General features: G+C 46.4%; 1 protein-coding gene across 4 annotated transcripts in view; it reads right to left on the bottom strand.

Annotated features, from left to right (window-relative positions):
- Positions 1-1183: 1183 nt before the first annotated feature.
- The window catches only part of LYPD6B (LY6/PLAUR domain containing 6B), a 474724-nt gene continuing 463316 nt past the window's right edge, over positions 1184-12591 (bottom strand). For 3 of the 4 annotated variants that reach the window (XM_069616499.1, XM_069616500.1, XM_069616497.1), the window contains one exon: positions 1184-2401. In XM_069616499.1, coding sequence (XP_069472600.1) covers positions 2231-2401 — 171 coding nt within the window. In that variant the 3' untranslated portion in view covers positions 1184-2230. The remainder of the gene's footprint in view (positions 2402-12591) is intronic. The other variant, XM_069616498.1, reaches the window with a different exon arrangement.

Consider the following 12591-nt stretch of genomic DNA (forward strand, 5'->3'; position numbering starts at 1 on the left):
CCTGGAAAGGAATGTATATCTGGACTTGGTGATGAACATCTTGTATTAGTGTGAACCAATGAGAGCCATACTCAGTTTTTCGAAGTAGCAAGTTCAGATGAACACAGTAATGCCATAAACATTGGGGTTTATACGGCATTTGTGGATCAATTCAATATTATGGGTAAGTTGAGTGGGGTATTGATTTGGGAAAGTGGAGCACCTGAAAACAATATGGAATGGGAGGAGTCAGGAGGAGTAGGAGTAATGATGATCATCGGGTGTAATCTGACAGTATTCTCCAATCTCAGCATGTAAATCCATAAGAGTCGGAACATATAGATGTTTGACATATAGACATTTGACTCTGTGATCATCAGAGGTATGCTCCCTCCTGTGGAATAACCTCCCTCCTATTTACGTCTTCAGCAAGACCTCCTCAAGTTCCGAAAAAGCCTTTTCTCTTTACCTCTTCCTTCTCCTCCTCCCTTCCCTGCTAATCATACAGTAGTGTGACTGATGTGCAGGGCCCTTATGTATCCTCGGGACCCTGACCCCCCACATCTTCATCCCAGCCACTGTGCATTCACTGCACTTGCTAAGGCTCACCCTCCCCACGGGAGGTTGCACTTACCTTTTCTCTTCTTAAGCACTTCACACCCCTAACACTTCTCCATGAGCACCAGAGCCCCTATCCCTCACCTCCCTCCCCTCTGCACTTGCACATTCTGAACACTCACAAGGCATAGTAGGCGTGTCTCCCCTTCCTTCATTCTCATCATTTGTTTGTATGCTTTATCCTTTTGTAATTCATGGTCTACCTTCCCCTGTCCCCACCCTGTTGCCCTGTTGGCGCTTTGAAACAGTTCTGCTAATTGTATAAGCGCCTAACAAGTGACCAATAAAGAAAATAACTAAATAAAAGCACCATTAGTCCACAGCTAGAACGGGATGCTCAGGGTCTCGGAAGATAGTTCCATATCAATTTTAAATAAAGCACAATAGATACAATGTCTTAATGCCCTAGGAGGTAAACACTGGTATGTTGTGGCTGATATTTAAATGTTTCCTTGTTTTCAACAAATGAATGGAAATACAGTCGGCATGTGTCCTTCTGACAAAATTAAACATTTTCCAATGATCAGCATGTTAGCACGGATGTAAATTGCCTCAAAGTCTTGAAAGAATGGAATGACGAAATAAAGAGCTTTGGAAACATGATCATACATTTAATGGGCGACTCACAGACAAACGTGCACTCGAGGAAAGCAGAGAATTAAGAGGCAGCAGAGATGAACTTGAATCACGAAAGAGAATAAATATAGTCTAAAGGTACAAACAAATACTCTGCAAGAAAACCGACCCAACACAGCCCCAGGCGGTCACCGTCCAATACCAACACAAGACCTCAAACATGTGGATACCGATTTCAGACATGGGGCAAACTGTTTTTGTTCTCCTTGATCGTTACATCTCATCTTGCACAATCAGGCAATAACGTAAGAACTCGTGGAAGAAATGGCATGCACGTGGGTGTAGTGATGCAGTGGTGTGCTGAACGTAGAGTACAAGCCCCAAAAGAACACCTGTGCGTGGCATTTCAATTTTGGAACTAAAATGCCCACCTGTAAACAAATTCCGACATTTAGCACTAGGACTGTCCACTACAAATAGACCTTCTCTCGTCTGGATGAACCCATTACACAATACAAGGGAGGGTGCAGTCTGGGCGTGATGAACGGCAAATCTTCTTCTGGAATAACCTTTCCAGTGGGTTGATCATGGGCACTGGAAACTCCTTTGAAGACAGTGAAGTTCTCATCGTTTATACACACCGATACATGTGTAAGCACCTCACTGCAAAGTACATTGCCGTGTATCTGCTTTCACAACTGCAAGCTCCAGAAATCATATCCATGCATGATGGTGTTTCTCCATTATTTCAAAAATGTTAATTGCAAGTAAAATAACGTTTTGGTTTCAATGACATCCAGTCAAGAATTCCTTGAAGGTTTTGATCAGTAGTTAGGGGGAAAGGCAGCCAAAAAAACATTTTCCCGGCTAAAGGATCAAAGCACGACTCCTCAAACTGTTGAAAAAACCCAATGGACAAAATTCCAGCAAATGCGCCTTCTATTTTGCCCATACAAGGGCATAATCCTTTCAAACATTCAATGTTGAGTGATGACACTTTTTGTCCATAGTTCTCTGGGAGACTATCATGATTCGCATCCGGTTTGGAAGCAGGTTGTCATAGCAGCAGAATTATGAACAGGGCGATGGAAGGCATCAGAAGGTCCCCAGTTATTTCCACTGTACTCGACGATATCCTGCGAGCATGTATTACTGCAAATACGGCATTGGTGTGGTTGGTCGGAACCTCCACATTGCAGATCATCCCTTCGCAGCAAGAAACGCACTCCTATTAATTGGAAAGAGGAGACAGGTGTCAGAAGACCACTTGCGCATATGCAAGTTAAGAGCGATGTTCTACATGTTATGTGCTTGTCTGCGCTCCCAGAGAACAATAGGTGTTCATTCAGTGCACCTTTACAAATATTACTAATCATGAAACCAATCTGGCTGTAAAAGTAATAGAAAACGTTTTGATGGAATGATTAGGTTTTGTAATCAATGGTTTTTATAGTGAGTAGCAGTATAGAGCAGTAGAGCAAAGACTGCACCTCCAGTAACTCTATAGGTGCCTTGCATAAAATCAACTAAGGTCAGTAGGCAGGAGCCATCAGAAATGCTACTTACTTGTAAAAAGAAAAGTGGCAATATGTTCCTGGAGTCCGTATTGTTCCTTAATTCTGGTCTACCAGTTCAGGAGGGCATCCACTGCACTTAAAATCCACCACCCTTGAGTAGGTCCCCATTTTGTTTGGAGATGCATGATCTTGTAAAATAATTAATTAACTGTCAACCTCTGCAAATAGGCCACAGTTGTCTTTTGGAAGTTGCTTCCAGTAACTTGGTAGACCACTCCAAGATACGGACAGAAGGGTTGTGTGAGTTGTATCATTCCATAATTACTGCCAAAGCACCCTCGTGGAGGATAGTTAAAAGATAACTGCACTGTTTAGAAGACCCCAATATGGAGAATCCACGCATTAAAAGGCTCACAAGTCTGGCTTGCCGCACCTTCAGAGTGCATTTTTCCTTGATAATCTATAAAGGTTAGTAGCTGTATCATTGAGTATGTACAAGACAACCACATGAGAGGAAAGCTGCTGTATGAAGCTGGAACAATTATCTGAACATACAAATGCTCTCCTGGTGCTACTAGATGGAGCAACGGGGGCTACAGAGCCATCACAGAGACTATAAACAGCCCCTCCTTTCACTAAAGTCCTTCTGAAATGATTGGGCCTGTTCTTTAAAAGATTGATGTGGAGAGGAACCAGATTTGGAAGAACTCCACTCAGGGAAATTATTGAAGTCTTCAACATGACCCAAGAGTACTATAGAATCCCCCATGCCCACACTAGTCAATGGATTGTTGTGTTCTGATAGAATATTGAGGTTCCAGACACATTTAAAGTTCAGATAGCAATTATTAGTTTGGGCTATTAATTGTCTCTTGTGACATTCATAAGATGAAAATATTGCAATAGAGTACAGATAGGGTGGATTGGCATATGAGGAGGGACACAGCCTATAGGTGTTGTTTGGTAATGTGCCCACCGACTAACTGCCATGGCCATGCTGATCCCTATGGCTACCAGTTCTTGCCTCTCCCGGCTCAAAACACCTCCTCATTGGAACTCTTTGAGCTTGCTTTACTCAAGCCTTATCATCAAACATCGCACTCAAGTGCCCGGCAGTGTTTTTGCAGAGCAGTCTTCTGAGAGTTGATGAAGAAAATTCAGATGGTGTCATTTCTATATTGTCATATGTCAGCGCATTTATATGGCACATCTGAATTTTCTTCTTCATTGTTCTAGGCAGGGGTAGCCTAGGGTTCCAGCATCTGCAGCTGACTCAATGGGCCTCATTAGGAGGCAGGCGGCCATGTAATGAATGGTGCTGGTACGGGACCGGCACTGTTCATTACGGGCTGCCCTATTACGAGGACCGCTGCGGGACCCGCTAAGGAACACCTGATCAGACCAGACGTCCTTAGCAGGTCCCGCTAGCAGTCCAGGATGCTAACAACGGGCCCGTCATTTATGTGGCTTGAATGGGAATGGGGAATGTTTTTTTCCGGAGCCCAGAAAAGGGCAATAACCGGGTCCGCCAAGGTCGGCATGACCCGATTATTGCCCTTTTCTGGGCCCCGGAAAAAAAATCATTACCAGCGGCAGCCGTGCCCTTATTAAGGGCACAGCTACCGTCAGGGTCCTAATGAGCCCCAATGACCTAATTCCTTTTGTATATCTTTAGATACGTCGCCCGCATACCTGGTCACCCCAAATTTCCCTATTTGTTTCTGAGAGTTGAGGTCTTAATAGAAGTTCTGGTGTAAGAAAAATGTCTTACCACGTCTGCCTTCAGCCACTTGATTTATAAGCACTCTGCATGTCTTTCACTGAAGTCCTGTTAAAAATCAGCATTGGCAAAGCCAACAGTTGTGGCGTGTGTATAAGTATTAGGCATTTGCTAGGCACTGATATTAAATGCCCAGGTACTCGCACCCTTTTGCACCGGATACCATCAATCACCAGTTGATAGCACTACGGCTGTGCCTTGCAAGTGCCTTTCCCATGCCTACACAAAAGCACACACTGTTGGCATTGACAATGCTTGTTCATATCCGTAAACAATTAAGTGTAAATGAAGGACACATTATATTTAAAACGCATGTAATGTGTTGGTGGAAAACTAATTACAGCAGCAATCTCTAAATGTTCTGTGTTCTCTGACTGGCTTCACTGAAAAGAAGCATCTCAACAGGTTTTCCTCAAGTGAAGGCGAGAAGGGATGGTAAAATAGAAGTTTCACTGGTTAAATGGCAGTGTGAATTTACCCAGAGTTAAACGCTCCGTCACTGTAACACGAGTACGTGATTTATAGTAAAGCCTTTGAAACTGAAAAAAGAAAATGGGCCCAAAAGGTACTTTTAAATATCATTCCACTGCTAAAAATAGTTCCGACACTTTTTCAGGAAGCAGCTTGTGCGGTGTAAATCAGAAGGGGTGTGTGCGCTCACATCTTTTACTTGTCTACAATCCCTCTTCCCCTTAATGCTGCTAATTTATAATCCATAATCCCCTTCATATATAGCCATTTGGTCAACATGTGTGTCCCAAAATACCATTAATTTTGACAACTAGGAGTCCAAAACCAGTCTCCGCAGAAATGTCTCCTACCTGACACAAATTATTCGATATGTGAAATCAAGAAGAGTTCTCCACCAGGCCACGCCCCCTGCTTTGTCTTTTAGAGATGGGAATGTGACAGACAAGGGGAAGGAGGCACTTCACAGAGCCAATACCTCTTCCTTCACCCTGTTGGACCATCCATGATCCCCTGTGTAAACCAAATAGACCCTGATTTGTGACCCAAAAGGCCTTTGGTTGTGCCCTTCAGGGATTCAAAACAGGCACTCTTTATGTGATGTCTCCTTTGAGGCACAACATGTTCGTCATGTGAAATGAGCAAGACTTTGTAAAGTTTTAGGCCAGGTCTTGCCATGCAATTCCTATAGCTTCCAATTTTCTGATAGGGATGTGGAAAACGGAGATAAAAGGGAAGGCACATTTATTTGTATTTCTTTATTTATTGGGCATTTCAATGGTGCCTATACACAAGTGTTTCCAGGCGCCACAAGGCTAAAAAAGGGGCGGGGGGGACATAGGGAAAAAACAACAATAACGGTCGTACTAGGCCTTGTGACGTTCTTACTGTGCAAGTGCAGAGAAATAAAAGTGTAGGGGAGGGAAAGAGGTAAGGTGCAGGGCTGGGGAGGGGAACAACAAAGGGGCCGGGGATTCAGAGTGGGGAAAAGTGCAGGAAAGGGGAGCTCTGGGGCGGAGCAAATGCTGAGGGGAGCCACAAGGGTAAGTGCAGGGGAAGTGGGAAACGTGTGAAGAATGGGTGGACCAGGGTCAGGGTATTCTGCGAAGGGTGCAAGAGGGAAAGTTCTAAAGGGATGCTGGGGGACTCGTCAAGGAGGGCCTGGCCCACTGTAAGACTCATAAGGGACCAGGCACCCGTTGTAGTGGCAGAGGTACATTAGCACGGGAAGGAGTGGAGGGTGAGGGGGTGAGGAGGAGAAAAGAAAAGTCTTCAACATTTCCGGATGTTGGGAGGATCCGGCTCAAGTGTGAGGGGGGCAGGAAGGCCATTCCAGAGGGAGACTCCTGCCGAGGAAAGGGGTTTACCTCCCACTCTCTGATTGGACAAGCATCTAACCAGCAGACAGTTGGATCTAGAGGATGGAAGAACTCGAGCAAGGAGGTATTTATGGAGCGAATGCTAGATGGAGAGAGGTTCCAGGCCCCAGACAGCCTTGTGGATGATGCAAAGGGTCTTGAATTTGATCCTTGCAGTCGCCAGTGGCAAGAGTTTAGGGCTTGAGAGATGCAGTCCCTGTGCTTGAGGCCAAGGATGAGTCGTGTAGTCCTATTCTGGATTAGTTGGAGAGGGTGAAGGGAAGGAAAAGGCGGTAGTCCAGCTTAGAGAGAACCAGAGCTCTGAAGACATTGAGTTTCTAGAGGAAGATGAAGAAAGGGAGAATGCCTCTGAAGAGGTGAAGCTGAAAATTGGACTTCTTGGCAAGGTCTGTGATGTGCGGAGAGAAAGAGACAGATGAGTCAAAGATGACCTCAAGATTTGTAACCTCACAAGAGGGTGCGGGGAGGGGACCCAAAGAGGGTGACCAGAGAGTGGGGGTGGAAGTGGACAGGGATCAGGTGTCCCAATGAGAAGTATCTCTATCTTACTGGCATTACGGCAGAGATCCTTAGTAGAGCACCAGGCCTGAATATTAGTCAGGTATGAGAGAGGAAGGAGAGGAAGAAGAGGATGGAAGCTTTAAGGAAAGCCAAGTGTCGTCCGCATAGCACTGGAAGTGAGGGGATATGGGGCAGATCAAGTGGGCCTCGGTGGGCAAGGTGGATGTTGAAAAGCATAGGCGATTGGATAGAGGCCAGATGTACGCCACAGGTAGAAAGTGAGGTGGAGGAAAGGAAAAGGCCCAATTGCACTTGGGAGGGTCAGTTTGAAAGGAAGGGGGTCAAGCATGCCAGTGCCCAGTCCGTGATCACAAGGGTATCACAGAGATGATATATGAGAACGGCGTGATCAACAGTGTCAAAGGAAGAGGAAATATCGAGAAGGATAAGAACAGAGGGAGAGTTGGAGTCCACGTTTAGGAGCAGGTCTTCACGTGTGGCCAGGAGAGAGGTTTCTGGGCATTGGATGCACCGAGGGCAGACTGTGCTCTCTCTGTCTCCAACCCCAGTATTCTAAAAGATAAGGCTGCAGGTAAAAGAAGACCCCCCCGCATTGCAAGTGAGTGCCTACTGGCAGCTTCCCATCACCACAGTCACCTGCCTCCCACCAGGCTCTGGAGGATGTGGAGTCACATGAGAGGTAAAGCACATGAGCCGAACAATAGGCTCTATCTTCCTCCATCCTCCATCCCCAGTACTATAGACGTAAGGCTGCAGGGAAGAGAAGACACCCCCACCCATTACAAGTATGTGCATCCTGCTGCTTCCCATCACCTTAGCCCCTGGCCTCCCACTGTGCTCTGGAAGATGGGGAATCACATCAGAGGTGACGCACATGAGCCAATCGGGAAGATCTCCCTTCTTCCATCCCCAGCACTCTAAAGGTTTTGGCTGCAGAAAAGAGGAAGAACCCCCATTGCAAGTGAGTGCCTTCTACCGTCTTCCCATCACCTCAGCCTCCTGCACCTACACTATGCTCTGGAAGATGGGAAATCACATGAGAGGTGAAGCACATGTGCCAAGTAGGAAGCTCTTCCTAGCTACTAACATTTGTGGCCTGAACCAGGGAGCAGACAATCAGGGGAGAAAGCAGAGAGCGAAAAGGTTTACCAAATGACATAGGATTTTGGACCCATAACATGGAGCCCACCCAATGCCCCATTCACAGGCCTGTCCTGCTCCCTCACAACACCTCAGGCACTCGTACACAAACAATACACAGGAGACAAAAAGTAGAGAGAAATGGCCAGTAATGCAAACTGACCAGTGCATAGCAGGGCTGCTTACTGGTCTGCCCCTCCCAGGCCAGGCTCGTTGTAAAATACAAATGGAGTAGCTAAACCCAATCTCCAACCATGAAACAGCACGTATAAGCACGTATAATAACAAAAAGGTCCATTTTGGAGTATAGCCTGCAGTTGTGAAATGCTTTCGCTGGCATGTCTGCGAGGCAGCCTTTGGCCTTGGGGATTAGATCGAGCAGTGTCATCAGCTGTGTACTTCTCAGGAGGGGCTCATGAACTGGCCCGGGCAGCCTGAGGCATCATGCATTCCATAGCTCTGCCACCTCGCTAGGCACGGGTGTTCAGCTGTAGGCCAGTCTGTAGGCCAGTCTCATTGAATCAGATGGGCCTCAAAAAACCCAAAAGTGCAGTTTCAGAGTTGGTGTTAGGCCCACTTTTTGCGCTTCTCATTTTCTATGATCCACTTTAATTGTCCAAAACCTCGCCTAGTTGCAATCTCCGACCCACTACATAAAGCACACTACAATAAAACTATTCTGTTATATACATACTCAATAAGGACGAAGCAATAAGAAACATTATCAAGACAAGGCAGCTAATTTGTCAACTCATCTAAACCATTAATTCCTGCATTGCACTGCATAAACACTCACAACTATCATCATCAGCCATTATCTAGGGTGCATCTAAAGCAACAAAACAGTCATAATATATGTTCCTCCCTTTCTAGCTCTAAGCATCTCTGTCACCCTAAAATCCAGCACTACCTCCTTCATGTGTCTGTTTGGTTTGTTTGTACTGTGCAAGTCAAGTGTTGTCTTAGTTTCCAGTATATAGACAGCCTCTAGTACCTCCCAGTCATTAGGCGCACCCGCAGTCAGTGTCAGCAGCAGGTTGTCAGTGCTTGGCACATTTCCCCCTTGTATGGTGAATACCTGGTCGCTGACGGCTCTCTCATTTGTAGGGCATGGAGAACAAGTGACAGCCAGTCATCCCACTGTGTACCTTTCACATCCATCTGCCCCTTCTTTGGCCCCTCTTTCTGTTTTTTCTTCCAACAAGTGACACAATTGTCCATGTGCTCCTGCCAGCCCTCTTTGGCTGTGGTCTGCCAGGTCATCTCCATTAGGCACGGATACCCATTGTCTTGCTCTTTCTCTGCATTGATATATTGCATCATTTGTTCATCCTCCCCTTGCCGGTCCACCAGGAGTCATTCACATTTCCTTTGACCATCCTTCTTGCCCTCCGGTAGGATAATCTTCATCACTTCAAGCTTTGGGCCCTCCATCACATGCCATTCTTTATCTTCTATGGATGCCATTGACTGCGGCTGTAGGACATTGTCAGGTGTTTGGGCAACTCTTGCTCCGATGGAATTATCTTCTTTCTTTTCAGAGCCAACACCACTGATTGTAATTCACTATACTGTGCTCTTTTCCGCCTCAGCACTATCGAGTCATGCTGCCACTCACCACCTTCTTTATATGTGGGCCCGTCCATGTTCTTCTCTGGTGCACCTGCCCAGAAAACTTCCTGTTGTATTTTGACATGCATTCATGTAGTTCGCCTGACACTACTTCTTCCACTGGCAATTTGTTCACTGCCCTGTATAAGGTACACAGTCACCCGTCCTTCGGACATCCAGCATATTTCTTGCCTGTCCACCCAGGTATGTCTCCCCCCATGCTGTCAGGACCCCATTTGTTAGTGTTAGAATGTGGGTGGTACTCTTCGTAGCGGCCGAAACTACAGCCATTGGGACTGCCGGTAACCTGTCTCTCTCTTCTGGCAGTTCCTATTTGATAAATCCGTCATCGCACCCCTTTTTTCCAGAATGTCCTCCTGCCTCTCCGTTGAACACAGTTGCCTCCCCCAGTACACAGCCAGCCTGTGTCTCCACCCTCTTCCTCTCCTTTTTCGGAAATACATCAATCACCCCCACAGCTTTCTGCATCACCACCAAACCAACACAGGACCTGGTGCTAGCACCGCACAATTCTTCCCCTCTGTGTCTTCTCCCTCCACCCACTCCTTACACTCCCCTCACCAGCACTGCTTCAGCCATGCATCATCAGCTACATTCAGAATATACACACACCGCTGGGTGGACCTTAACTTTTCCTCCACATCCAACTTCCCTTCCACCATCCTCATTATGTCGTCTGGCAACAGCCACCATATTGTGGCCCTCACTTCCTCAGTTGCATCCCTCATGAAAGCTTGTGTAAGCATGTCTGCAAAATTCACTAGGCTCTGATCCCTCCCCATCTTCATCACCTTTGTGATATCTTAGTGCCTTCTTGTGGTTCACCAGGATCTCCCCCATCCCTTCCCTGCAGTACCCTTTGTAACTGCTGTTCCTGGGCAACCCCTACCTCCCTATTCTTTCGTATCGACTGTGGGACCACATCCCAATTGTCCACCATGTTCCTCAACCTCTCCAACACTGGCCTCAATCCCGATTTATAGGACAGGTCTGCCCCCTCCTCCCACTTGGTCAGTGGAACAGCGTCTGCCATATTGTAACTGGTATTGGCTCTACTGCAGGTAAACTCAGGTTTCCGACCCTACACTCCTACCCTTGTGCACTTTACAGAATCGACCCCATACCGTCTTTCCACGACCGGCCCTCTGACTGTATCACAGTTGCCAAAGAATGCTCCGACCCGATTGCAGTCCTGTAGTTTCCCTTCCAACCCTGTACTGTACCACTGTAGCACTCTGAGGCACTGTGTCTGTATTCACCCTAGAGTCCCTGAATACTCCAGAGTACCCTAGTCAAGCACCCAACAGGTAGAGAAGAAAAAACACCTTTTTCACTTACCTGTCGTATACCCCCAGTCACGCACGTTGGAAAGGGGAGCACCCTGGTTTCTGCACATTATGTTACAGGCTTGTGCTGCTCCCCCACGACACCTCAGGCACTCAGACACAAATAATACACAGGAGACCAATGGTAGAGAGAAATTGCCTTTAAATCAAACTGACCAATGCATGGGAGGGCTGCTTAATGCTTTGTACCGCCAAGGCTTTGCTCATCCTTCTATACAAATAGATTGGCTAAACCCATTCTCCACCAATGAAACAGCACGTATAATAACAAAAAGGTCTATTTCTTTCGAAATGGGGGAAGGAGTATAGCCAGAGGTTGTGAAATGCTTTCGCTGGCATATCTGCGAGGCAGCCTCTGGCTTTGGGGATTAGATCCAGCAGTGTACTTCTCAGGAGGGGCTCATGAACTGGCCCGAGCAGCCTGAAGCAGCTCTGCGACCTCGCTAGGCACGGGTGTTCAGCTGTAGGCCGGTCTCATTGTATCAGATGGGCCTCAAAGAAACCAAAAGGAAATGCAGTATCAGAGTTGGTAACACCCCCCAGTTGAAAGTAAGGCTACATGGGGGGCCAGAGACATTCTAGGTCTCCCATGAAAAAATAGAGTCATCAACAACAACACAAAGTTGAATTGATATTAGCGATAATATTTACTTATCAAATAGAGGGACATTTTTGTTTGTAAAAAGTGGAACATTTCAGTTAGGGTTCAGTGTGACATGGTTATCAAATGGTGAAAATATTTGAGAAAAAAATGAATGGCTTTCTGCCGAGTCCCTTAGAAAGAATTGCGTACACCAAGCAATTGCTCGTCAGCAAGAAGAAACAAGAAGTATCATAATGCCATCAAAGAGTTAACATCAGGCAGAAATAAACCGTTAGAGCTGGTCTTTACTTGAAATAACATTACATATATCAACCGCATATCAAGGAGGCCTGGCCTCTTTTTAGGTCTTAGCCGTGTTGCCGCTGGACCATCGATTTCATGGCTGCTTTCACCCGGGCTGAGCACACGAGCTTCCCAGGCTTGCTAATATCAGCCGCACCTGCTGTGTTTTCCGACAGCTGCACTTGGCATGTGTTTGAAGCAGACTGTGCGCCGTTAATCTTCGATATTTCCAAACGCCACATTATGATGTCAGTGACTGTAGCCGTACCACGCAAATAGATCGGTGACCTATTTTGAGAGCTCTCCGCCGTGCAGGAATTCATCGCCATTGTGACGAACTTGGACATGGCATAAAGCCAGTCTTTGTGAGTCTGTCATAAAGGGATTGTGCTGGAGAGCGGAAGGGGGCAAGTTAGGTGACTCTGCCTCCTAGTGGTTAAGATATTCACGTCTGCGCCAGACTGAAGTATAGAATACAGCACTAAACAGAGCAAAATGAAGCGCTGGCGAAAATGCGGAAAGAAGTGCAAGTGCAATTGCCGCATGAGGATAACACAATGTATGAAGTCACGTCGTTGGATGCTACTGTGGTCACAGAACTTGGGGGATTTTGGATCACTATCGATAAAAAGTAAACTAAAATGCTTACAAGGTCGATTCACAAGTACCTACACATGCGCAACTTGCATGTTTCAAAAAGGTGGTGTATTCACACACAACAAAAAATGGGAACGGACATGATTTAACT

Source organism: Ambystoma mexicanum, chromosome 9 (genome assembly GCF_040938575.1).
Source record: "Ambystoma mexicanum isolate Mex_15411 chromosome 9, UKY_AmexF1_1, whole genome shotgun sequence".
NCBI lineage: Eukaryota > Metazoa > Chordata > Amphibia > Caudata > Ambystomatidae > Ambystoma > Ambystoma mexicanum.